The following is a 12,436-nucleotide window of genomic DNA, read 5'->3' on the forward strand; positions in this document are numbered from 1 at the left end:
ACGGACCGTGAGATCGTGACCTGAGCTGAAGTTGGACGCTTAACCGACTGAGCCACCCAGGTGCCCCGGTAAACTATCTTTTATATATAAAAGTAAATATTAATAGAAGTTCTAATATTTTCTTTCCTTACATCAGTGGATCACTTTACACCCTTCTTGGTGTACATTCAATCCATTTTAGAGACTATTAGTGTATGTGACCAAACTACTCCTATTCTTTGAGTGGTTATTCTTAAAAAAATAAAAATAGAAAACGTATATATGTCTCCCAATTTAAAATCTACAACTATTCATTATGTCTGAATCTAAATCTGAAGCTATTCAATGTGTCTCTTCTCCTTTCACACTTTGAATTATCATTGAACATCCCCCTTGTATTTTGTTACAGTTATCCAGTTTGACCTTTTTGTAAATGTTTTTATTAATTTTGAAATTACTATTTCACCATCAATAGTTACTTAAATATACTAATGCATTTTGTCAACTTCTTATTCATTGTGTTTCATCTTCTGCCTTCTCCTTGGGTTCCCTTTTCATCTTGCTAAAGTGCATTCTTTAGTGGCTTTTAGTGTCTATGCCTGTATCTGTGTCAGCGTCAGGGTGCTGCTGGAGGATGGGACTATAGCCTAACATGACATTCAAGGTCCATAATTATTTTCTTTCAGCATCTTTTATAAAAAAAATCATGGGGCACCTGGGTGGCGCAGTCGGTTAAGTGTCTGACCCTTGATTTCAGCTCAGGAAATTACACTAAGCACAAGGAACCTGGTTGGGATTCTCTCTTTCCCTCTCTCTCTGCCCCTCCCCTGCTTGTGCTCTCTCTCTCTCTCTCTCTCTCTCAAAAAATAAAATAAACATAAAAAAAATCTTTATGAGACTCTTCCATAACGTTGATACCATCAAGACTGAAATTATGTTTTATTGATTATTTCACTTACTTGCTCTTTAAATATTCACAATCTTAAACAATCTGGAACTCAGCTTGCGCAATCATTTTAGGAGGAAGGTTTTGTTTTGTTTTTTGCTTCTTTGGTTTGGTTTTGATTCTCTTTCTCTCCCCCTCTCTCATAGATTTATGGTTTGAAGTTGCCCCACCTTACCCTCTGGTCCTCCGATCTAGAGTCGGGTGTTCAAGTGATATCTTGGGGTTCCTTCATGATTTCGAGGGAGATATTGCTGATCTAGTATTAAAGAAGCCAGTAAGAAGCTGATTTTGTTCTTGGTTGTGAGGATGTATCCTCCTCATGCCCATCTAGGCTTTATAAAGATGTGGCTTCTGGAAATGAGTCAACAGCCGTTGTTTTTTCAACTTTCTTTCTTTCTTTCTTTCTTTCTTTCTTTCTTTCTTTCTTTCTTTGAGACAGAGAGAGAGACAGAGTATGAACGGAGGAGGGTCAGAGAGAGAGGGAGACACAGAATCTGAAACAGGCTCCAGGCTCTGAGCTGTCAGCACAGAGCCCGACGCGGGGCTTGAACTCACCGGCTGCGAGATCATGACCTGAGCCGAAGTCGGACGCTCAACCAACTGAGCCACTCAGGCGCCCCCGACAGCTTTCTTTCTTGAGCAAGGAGTCCTCATTGAAGCAGAGCTTTGCTCTGCCCCCTCCCTTCTCACGCAGAGCTGTTTGAAACCCCTCACTGCATAGAAGCCACGCACTGGCCTCCAGCCTCTCTTTTGTACCTTGAACACAGCAACCTCAGCAGAAGCCTCATTGCTGCTTTGGGCTTTGGGCTCCTTTCCGATTCACGGAAGTGGTTACCTAGCTTTTTTAAGCCTAGCTGTGACTTACCCTATTTGATATGTTGTCTACCATTGCTGTGTGTTGGAGCAGAAAGGTAGTGTCGAAGCAGGGGCTCAGCAAACCACCTTGACCAAAAGTCCAAACGTGTCAGAAGACCGTGTCTGAGAGTTAATAGTTTCATTATGGTCTAGACTCCAAGCAAAGTTCCGGGTATGCTGAAAAGTGTCATGGCTTCACATTAAGGTGTTACTTAAGTCTGTTTGACTAGAAGGCTTTTTCTATGGACTGTGTACAAGGGAAGAGAAGCAAATGTTAACAATTAATTCAGGAGACACTCCCTTCCACCTTCCACCAGAAGAGAAATCTCAAAGGAGAATGGTTAGGAATAATGGAGAACATAAGCATGTCAAGTAAGTATTGTCCTAAAATCCAGATAATAGAACATTAGATAAATGTCTAGTTTTTTTGCCCTGATCTTCCTGGAAATATGTTCTGTCGCAGAACTCCCTCCTGTGAACTTTCTTTTTTTAATAGTTCAGGGATTTGGTTTAGTACTTAGGAGAGTTATAAACCCAAACACTTTGTTCATTGCCACTATCAATATACAATGGCTATTCTTATGAAAACAGCATCTGAAATCTTTTCAGAACAGATTTCCAATAGAACCTATTCCCAAAGTAACTGGAAGCAAGCCTTAACTACTTCCTAATTGGTAGTCAATAGTCTAGCCAATAGGTAGTCAATAGCACTTCTTTGTTTCTTTAGGTAAATCAGAAAGTAAGAAGATCAGATAGTCTGATCTGCTGGGCCAAGCAATGTAGTAATTTAATTACATGGACAATTCATTCTCTTAATTTTTCCATTCTAAGGAACAAAGTCTAACTTTGTGGAGAAGTATCTCAGTTGGTCCCCTGAAAGCCAAACCATGGTATTTTTAGCCTATGATTCTGGAGTGGCTACACCTCTTGGAAAAATACGTCTGCTTCTTGTGCCCCATAGTATCCATGTGAACTGCTCTTGGTCTACCTGGGCTTGGATTACAGTCAGGTTACCGCCAGAAAAGGTAGAGCATGACTGCTACCAGCTCCCTTCTGTGTCCCCAACGTGACAGCGTCTCATGGGAAAGTTAAGAAATAATATGAAATAAGCTTCCTTTTCTAGGAAGCCACGATATTTTCTTCTCTGAAATCAAAAGAGAGTCACTAATAGGGTTTTTTGAAGAAAGATGTGATAATGGCCAGATTATCACCAGGTGCTTGGTGATGCATTTGAAAGTACTGGATGCCCACTGGTAACCTTGCAGTTGCTACCTTAGCTGGTCTGGCTTGGAGTCACGAACTCTTGAGACCAACCTCGGGTGAACAATCCTTTAAAAAACAAAACAAAAACCAAAAACAAAACCCTGGTGACCGGTTATAGCCTTCTCTCTGTAGGTGGGATCGCACTGGGGGTGTTTTGGATGCCGGTGCTCCAAATTACCAGTGGCCTCAAGCATATTCGTGTGCTTTGAAGAGAGCTAAGGAATATACATATTAGAAGGCTCATAAAAACAGGAACTAAAATTTATGTTTAAAACATGCTGTAACGGGACACCCAGGTGGCTCAGTCGGTTAAGCATCCAACTCTTGATTTCGGCGTAGGTCATGATTTCACAGTTTGTGAGACTGAGCCTCGCATCCTTCTCTGCTCTGACAGTGCAGAGCCTGCTTGGGATTCTCTCTCTGCCTCTCTCTCTCTCTTAGAATAAACAAATAAACGTTAAAACCGATTTTAGGGGCGCCTGGGTGGCTCAGTCGGTTAAGCGTCCGACTTCGGCTCAGGTCATGATCTCACAGTCTGTGAGTTCGAGCCCCGCATCAGGCTCTGTGCTGACAGCTCAGAGCCTGGAGCCTGTTTCAGATTCTATGTCTCCCCCTCTCTCTGCCCCTCCCCTGATCACACTCTGTCTCTGTCTCAAAAATAAATAAACGTTAAAAAAAAAATTAAAAAAAAAAAAAAACGATTTTAAAACATGCTGTAGAACTTGAGACTTATTGATGCTACTACTGTGCTGCACAGCACCTCAGGGACACTTAGAAAGGGCGTGGTAAACATTTTACATCCAGACATTCCCCAACTAGAGCATATTAACTATAGGTCTGAATTAAATCAACGGAGGGAGTGCATTCTCCCTGGAGCTTGAGGAAAGTGTTCCACTCACTGTGCTTTTCCATCGTTACTTTGCCATCTTCTTAAAAATTTATTTTATTTTATCTATTTTTTTATTTTAAATTTTAGTTAGTTAACATACAGTGTACATTGCCATCTTCTGATGCCAGGTGGGAATGGAAGAGGGGCAGTGGTGGGCTGGTGGCGAATGCAGGGGGACACAGAGCAGATTCGTCCGTGGCAATTTACGCTGTTTGTGAATAGCCTCACTCCTGATAGACACGATGTTAGTTTCATTACATCGGGCCATCTTGCCTTGTCGCCCATCCCTTGTAGAGCTATAACGTTAAAAATCTTGTTGTAAAACATGTTATTCACTCAAAACGAGACAAGTAAAGGTTTCAAATGTGGCCAAGTCATGTGGTGCCACATACGCATTTTGGGGCCCAACTTTAAGAAAAGAAAGAACCTTAAGATTTTCAGAACTTTCTGGATTTTAGGATTGTGTGTAGGAGATCATGGATATTACAGAAATCACATCATGAGTTAAGCAGCATTTAATGGTCTGTCCTTGGAACCTAATCAGTGTTTTATGAGAACAAGTGTTTTTCAAATGACCGACAAAACAAACGTTTGGCACACCATCCATTTACAATTTGGTGACTGTATTAATGAAAATAATCGAGAGCCACGTTTTGAACTGTGTACAGAGCTAATATAAATATATTCATATTAGTCAATGTGCACTGTCAGGTCGTGACACTTCTTATCTCCTCCTTACCAAAATCCCAGACTTCATGAAATAGTTTCTCTCCCTTTTGTCATTCATACTTCCCTGTTAACTCCTAGTTAGCTTGCCCTAGATTTCTCCTGATGGCACTCACTCTGGGTGCTTGACAGTCTTAATCAGGGCAAGCGGATGAGGTATGGAAGCCACAGTGATTTCAGTCTTAAGGGATCCAAGCGTTTAAAAAATATGTGAAGAATGCTTTTTTAAAATTAATAATCCTCACAGTTGTGTGACGGAATTTAAAATAATGGGGATAAAATCTCAGTGTAAAATCCCTGAGAACTTCAACTTTTCTTTGAAGAAAATATTGTTGTACTAGTGCTGATCTCACAAATGGAGTATTTTGTTTAAACAGCGGAGGAACTCCGGGGCGCTTGGAGGGCTCAGTCCGTTACGCGTCCAACTTCGGCTCAGGTCAGGATCTCACGGTTTGTGAGTTGGAGCCCCACCCACGTCGGGCTCTGTGCTGACAGCTCAGAGCCTGGGAACCTGCTTCATATTCTGTGTCTCCCTCTCTCTCTCTCAGCCCTTCCCCCGCTCACGGTCTGTCTCTATCTCTCAACAATGAACAAATATTAAAAAAAACTTAAACAATGAAGGGATCGCAAATCTATAGGAAAGCCAAAAGTGACATTAAAAACAGAAATACTTAAAAGCTGTAAAAATGGAAGACAGGATTATAAATAATTTGCATGTGCTTTGTCATCAGGAATTCCAACGGCATACAGAAATGCCAAATAAATGAATTGCGTTTCCAGTTGAACAACCCTGAGGGTGTGACAACACCATGAACTGGTTTTCGAAATCCTGTAGGATTTTAGAAAACCTGTAGGCCCTTGCTGTAGTATGGATTCCTTGTATCATAGGTCAAATGAGGCCACTATAAATTTTTTTAGTCTATCTTAGAAAATGCAGAAAACAGAGTTGTGCTGTCCCCAAAATCGAATGTCACAACAGCCACAGAGCATGGCACACAATTTCTTCAGCTCTCTGCCCCTCCTTATGCCTTGGTATCGTAGGTAGTTTCAGGTGACTGTGTCTTTGCACAAATTAGAGACAAGACATGCACATTCCTGCGTTAGTAAATGCATTTTTCTTGATTCCCAGCTTTCTGTTACTTAGGTGGCTATGGACTGTAACATACAATAGAGTCCCCTGACATCTTTTTGACAATTATTTCTAGTGTTCTTGGTGATGGTTAGTGAAATGCCTTTGAATTTCTCTGTGAGGAGAGGTGGGCAGAAATTCTGACCAGAAATAGGGACACTTGTCATGATGAAAACATAATCAAAATGGAATGACAATACTTGGCCTCTTAGCATTTATTTAGTGCAGAAATATTAAAGGTAGCCTTTATTTTAAGGTGGTTTTTCTGCTCTTCCTTGCTCACCCCAATGACAGGGACAACAACCACCACAAACTTTAAAATTCTACATTGAAAAGTTGCCCAGTCATTCAGTGATGTCAGTGATAAAGGCTGGACCGCATTTAGATCAGCCCCGAAGAAAGGAGAATTTATTATAGTTGTAAAGATCCCTTTTTACCTTTTAATTATCTGTGCCTCTTCCGGCTCGTGTTTGCTCTGGCATCTTTTGGAAAAGCACTGTGCTCTGCATCGCATGTACCCTTCTTTTCTGAAATGTGCAGTACTCTCCACATTGCGGTGATTTCCACCCCCCGCCTTTGCTTGGAACAGAGGTGAAAACCCCAGTGGATTCAAGTATCCACTTGATAGGCTCAGTCTCTCTTAATCAGCCTGTAATGGAGCTAATGGCTGTTTGTCATCCTTGGAGATATAAATTTCCTGGCGGTGTCTCCTGCAGACAGTGCATGAAGTATGCTCTGTGTGCCAGCAAGGACTGATAATCAGCAGAAGGGCAGGGTGCTTCGTTAGCCAGGAGAAGAGCTGGGGCTCCCCGGCTGCCAGGCTACAGAACTCGCCTCGCCACTCCTGAGACATGGACAATGCCGGTAGGTAAAGCGTGAATCCTTCATAGCCTCTGGGCTCCTTTGCGATCTGCAGCCTTTGCTGCAAAAGGTTTGCTTATTTTTTGGTCTTGTGCTGCACTTAAATGTTGAAGACCTGGAGGTGTGTAATGTGTTAACCCTGCTGCATTGTCCACTAGGCAAGCAGTGTTTGCTTTGAAGTTCAGATTGAGCACGCAGATCCTAATTCCCCATTCACCTATTCCAAGACTGCGCTGCTATTTTATTTAGCATTTTTACGTTTAGCATATTTAGCATATCTCAGGCTGCAGGAATTGTGCTGTTTGATCCTTTTGTGCTCCGAACAGAGGGTGAAAAATGCATCTAGTTAATGAAAAAACTATTAGGAAGGGGTGACAAAAGGTGGATGGAGTTAATGAGCTAATCAAACATTTTGTTCAGCGTTACGATATGCCCAGTGTCCCAGCAGACACGTTCTTGTGTCTTATGCTTTATCTTCCTATTAGGATGAAAATGTAGAAAATGTCTCAGTATCCTCTGAGATTTTAATTTTGGCGTATAGACATTAGTGGCCGATCATGTGCGTACCTTTTAAAACTGTATTTGTTTTTAATATCTTTACTTGACGGCTAGACAGATATAACTTGGAATATTCTAATGCCAGCTAAATGGTTAGCATAAAACGATTCCTTGTGTAGAACTTTTTTCTTCTTTGCCATAGTGAACTTTTAGAAGGTATACACCCCTCGTTTCAATGTTATTGACACGAAATGCAGAATTTTCCCAAATGTGTTATGGATTCTCTGTCTCCTGAAACTCACTCGTTCAGTTTCTCAGCTGGTGTCAGTTTTCTAGTGATGCCTTACAGTGCCTCGAGACACAGTCGGCTCTGCTGACAGGATGCACCCTTTGAAACACATCCTACACAGGAAGACCACCCATTTGTAGGAAAGCGTATTTGTTTATGAAATGTGGTTATTTCAGTCCTCGGTGCAGGTAGCATAGGCAAGCAGAAATTTTGAAGGCAGGGTGGTTTGAGTTCTTTTATGAAATAGTTTACCAGGAATAAAAGTCTGTGACTAAAATAACTTTGTATTTGATGTGGAAGACGTTGAAGTAAATTGGAACAGTGCAATCTTAGGGATGAAAATTTCAGGGTTGTGAACGAAACAGAACAAGTGTGAGGGGGAGTGTGCGTGTGTTGGGAGTGTGTGAGTGTGAGTGTGTATGTGTAGAGTAGCAATAGTAGTAGTAGGAAGGAGGCTGGATTGCTGTATATGCATACAATATATATGTCTGTGCATTATACCCCCCATTGTGGTCATTAAAGAATATGCCGTAAGGCTTGTCACAAGTGCGTGTAGACATGATATTCCATGACAAGTCACAATTTCAAGATCCACCCAAAACTTCTCTAATTATAGAGGTAGAGTGAGAAAAAAAAAAAAAACAACAACATAGAATCTCTAATGTAGCCTCATTTAAAACTTCTGCTACCCACAATTAATTATACTGACGTCCTGGCAGAATTATCACTTCAATTCAAGTAAATGGCTTTCTTAACTGACTCATATATTTATTTAAAGGCCATTTAAGAAAAGAAGAGAAACTACTGTAGGAGCCTTTTTATAGGCTTCAAAAATGCTGAGGGTTATGATTTACTTTTTGGTGAACTATAGCTTAGGGGGATAAATGTTTTCTCAGTTTGTACTTAACATTCGTTTATGCTTTTAAATGCCATTAATAAAATACCTCTGTCCCTGACACACTGAAGAATATTTGTGTACTGTGTCAAGTGGCTTTTAAAGGAGAAGTTTCCATATCATTTCGAATTTTAGGTGAAATCTCCAATCTAGGCATGTATACCTTTGAGTGGAAGAACAGGCTCTTAAATTACATTGTTCGAATATTTCAGAAATAGCGTCTTCTTATAATGGCCAATTGGCTGTCAGTGATCACTTTTCATGGTAATTTTTTGATGACGTAAACAGCCTCTCTTATAACAGGGAAATGTAAACATCCATCAGACACATACACTTCAATAAATTGTATTTAAGATAGTACTGATAAGTAGCCAAAAAAAAAAAACAAAAACAAAAAAAAACCAACACCCACAAAAACAAACAAAACCCTTGGAAATGTGTTTAGCATTATACCAAGACACCCAGTTAGCTTGGAGCACTGGAATGTCTCCAATTTAATTTGAATAAGATAATGACTTTGAATATCTGCCTAAGTTTTTCCAGTCAGCAGTGGGTTCAGGCCCTCAATATCTATCAGAGGCTAGCAGTTTAGAGCTGGGCATCGTCCTAACCATTCAACCATCAGTTTCAAGGAGCCAGGCCTTCCTCAAGCACGGCTTTCTGCGTCAGGGTTCGGATACTTGTTAGGCAGAAACACAGCTAGGAGGACACACACACAAAAGCCAAGTGTCTCTGATTTATCCAGATCACACAGAACATTGCACCGGAGATGTTTGTGTGGTTTTTGTTGTTCACACGCAAGGAAGAGTTACTGCCCGGGACTTTGGCTCCTTCGGTACGTCTGTGCACCTTTCCCCAAGCATGCCATTGTGAGTCGGTCCACCCTTTCCTTCGCAGCAAAGAGCTGTCTTTGGCATTCCTACTATCTCTGAGAAGGAGACATCCCTTCCCCATAATTGCTGGCTTATGTATTCCTTTAAAAGCTTTTCCTGGAATAACAATAAAATATTTATCAAACAGCATATGTGGAATATGTCAGGGCAGTTTTAGCAATGTCTAACCTTTTCTTCTCCTGTTTTTTATGTAACTATTTCTTCTTATAAATTTGGTAACAACTCAAATGATAGTCCTTGATAAAAACAAGTCTGTGACGACAGCTGTGACCCAAGTTATCCTGTCCCTGCCTTTGTATCCCCTCACTGCTCCCCTCCCTACCCTTCCTCAAGTGGTCTCACGAATGAGTCGAATGAGTCGTGGAAAGAGATGTTACAAAGTTGATGCGTAGTGTGTGATTATGTCTGAAAAACATTGTTTGGGAAATGTCATTCCATATCCCACAGGGGCAGAGTATTATAAAAAGTTCTGCAGCATTTGTTGGGCGAATGTTTCATTGCTTGCGATCAAGATACTTCCATTATCATCTGTGGGTCCTGAGGGGCACCCTAGTTGGGAAAGGGAGCTGGAAGCTATGAGAGCCACCGTGCCCTCACCTTACATTCTATCTAGCCCAGGGCCTTAAAGACTCTTGACCCTTGGTGTACAATAACTGAATATGAGAAATTCACAGTCTGCTAGCTCCTTGTGAAAAAGACTGGAGGGTCATTTGGCAACCACATTGAGGAAAGGTTTATAATGGAATGATCAAGAGCATCTGATAATCTGAGATGACCACTAGCACTGCCACCTACCGGAACCACAAACCAGGTATATAAACCCTATGCCTTTATGTTCTCATTGGTAAGTGCCAACAATAACTGTATCCATCTCATAGGATGTTATGAAGAGAAAAATTAGGTACTACACTTAAAATTTGGTACAATGGCCGGCATATGGTAGTTCTCAATGCATGTTGGCTGTTTAAAGAACCACCAAAAAATTGAAGCGACGTTGCTTTGTGAATAAATATATGCTCTAGCAGTATGGAGCTAGCAGTGTGACGATGGAGTGGGAAGGCAGGCAGTTAGAATCAGACACCAGTCAGGTGGCTGTCCCAAGAACATAGCTGGAAATTGATGTGGGTGGTGAAACCAGGACTAGGATTGACGAGTGCATTGGATATGCATCAAAAGAACATGATGAGTGGATAAGGAGGAAGGGAGAAGTAGACCAATCAAAGCAGAACTTTGAGGTTTCTACTTTGAGAATCTAAGATAATAGTAATAATCCTATACTACGAAATACCAGAGGAGTTTTAAGAGAAAAACAATGAATTCTGTTTTGACTTGCTGAGTTTGAAATACCTCTGTGTTACCCATTTGCCTTAGTAGTTGTTCACTGATGACTTTTTCATCCACTAAAAGGTACACACACACACACACACACACACACACACACACACGCACGTATACAGGCACACGTGCACACACGAAATTCCTTATTAACCATGGATTTGAGATAATGCAAGGTTTTTTGTTTTTCGCCCCAATTTAAAATATTTTCTATTTTAATCTCTTTATCTTTGTTCATCTCAGGAAACCCAACAGCAACTAATGCTTCCTTGCCTCCTTCCCCCCAGCCTGTGGGGGATCCATAGGTGATGGAGAGAAAGGAGACTTTCAAATGCTACTTGACAATCTTTCAACACAGATGGAGATAAGACCAGGCCCAGAGAAACGTGCCCCTAAGCACTGAAATAATTTTGGTAAAGGCCAGGCTGTTATATAAGAAAACGTAAGCACAAACACATTTTATTTCAAACTGATTCAAAAAATTTTCATAGGAAAATCTACTTCAGGCTGCCGTAGCCAAGTTCCTGAACAACTGAAGGCAGTCACTGAGGAGAATGATTACCTAATGGAGCAACATTTCTGTGTGAATTCATTTGTTTTGGAAATGAATGCTTTCTAGGACATTTGACTATGTTTGAAAACTATATTTGGTGCAATTTAAATTTGTTCCCTCTAATCCCCTACTTTCATGATATCTTGGTCTTAGTAGCTATAATTTTGTCAACTGCAATGTTTTAGAAATATAATAATGTTATATATACATACAAATGCATACATTTGCATGCATATATTGCATTTTATATGTGTACTTGGGTATGCATTTTTTTGGTTGGGATTAAAAGCTTCAACGTAGGGAAATGTTACTAGCTCTTCTAACAAACTTAATAAAAATTTAGAATAGCTTTTCTTTTTAATTAAAAAAAGGAATTGATTCTTATTTTCTGAAGTGCCTCTTACATCCTAAAAATAATTATTGAATATTTTATTCACTATAAAGCAGGTAATTACAGTATTTTTCTTTGAGTTTATTGTGAAGTCCATTGTGCTGTTGTAGCATTTTATAGTTCATCAAATAGGTGAACTATAAGTGAATCTAAGAGCACCTTAGATTCATATGAAGATATTTTTCTCAGGGATAGCTTAAGATTTAATAAAGAATCTGCTTTTTTGGAATGTCTATTTTCAAAGTGCCATTATTATTATAGAAATCACCGTCCTTTAAAACAAAAACGTCAAAGGAAATACAGGTTCATGTACATAAAATGTACATTAAAGTCCCAAGAAGTGGCACTAAATTTTCTTAGATTTTTTTGTTTGAATATAGTTGACACTTAATAATACATTAGTTTCAGGTGTACAACATAGTGATTCCACAAGTTTATTCATCATTCTGCGTTCACCACAGTGCAGTTACCATCTGTCCCCATGCATTGCTACTACAGTATAATTGACTATATTCCCTGTGTTGTACCTTTTATTCCCGTGATCTATTCAGTTCATAACTAGAAGCCTATGTCTCCCACTCCCCTCCACCCATTTGCCCCTCCACTACCCCCTACCTTCTAGCAACCATTGGTTTATTCTCTGTATTTATAGGTCTGATTCCGAGTTTTTACTCTAATTTTGGAGTAACTTTGACCTCCTGGGAATAAACCAACTGTCTTGGCTTAAGAGCGTGGAGAAGGAAGACAAAGTCATTGTTTCTAAAACAAAGTTTTGGATTTTTGTCCCCTCACCACCCCATCATTAGAATTAGTTCTGAGTGGGTTTTTTTTTTATGTTTATTCATTTTTGAGAGAAAGAGACACAGAGTGCAACTGGCGGAGAGGCAGAGAGAGAGAGACACACACAGAATCCGTAGCAGGCTCCAGGCTCTGA

General features: G+C 40.3%; 1 protein-coding gene across 5 annotated transcripts in view; it reads left to right on the forward strand.

The window, feature by feature from the left end:
- The window catches only part of PHACTR2 (phosphatase and actin regulator 2), a 273,426-nt gene that overhangs the window by 69,704 nt on the left and 191,286 nt on the right, over positions 1-12,436 (forward strand). Inside the window, exon 1 of one of the 5 annotated variants that reach the window (XM_060614417.3) lies at positions 6,521-6,651. The exons of the other annotated variants lie outside the window; for them this stretch is intronic. Coding sequence (XP_060470400.2) covers positions 6,639-6,651 — 13 coding nt within the window. The 5' untranslated portion in view covers positions 6,521-6,638. Of the gene's footprint in view, positions 1-6,520; positions 6,652-12,436 lie in introns of those variants that run through there. 5 annotated transcript variants of the gene reach the window in all.

The sequence above is a fragment of the Panthera onca genome, chromosome B2 (assembly GCF_046562875.1).
Source record: "Panthera onca isolate mPanOnc1 chromosome B2, mPanOnc1 haplotype 2, whole genome shotgun sequence".
NCBI lineage: Eukaryota > Metazoa > Chordata > Mammalia > Carnivora > Felidae > Panthera > Panthera onca.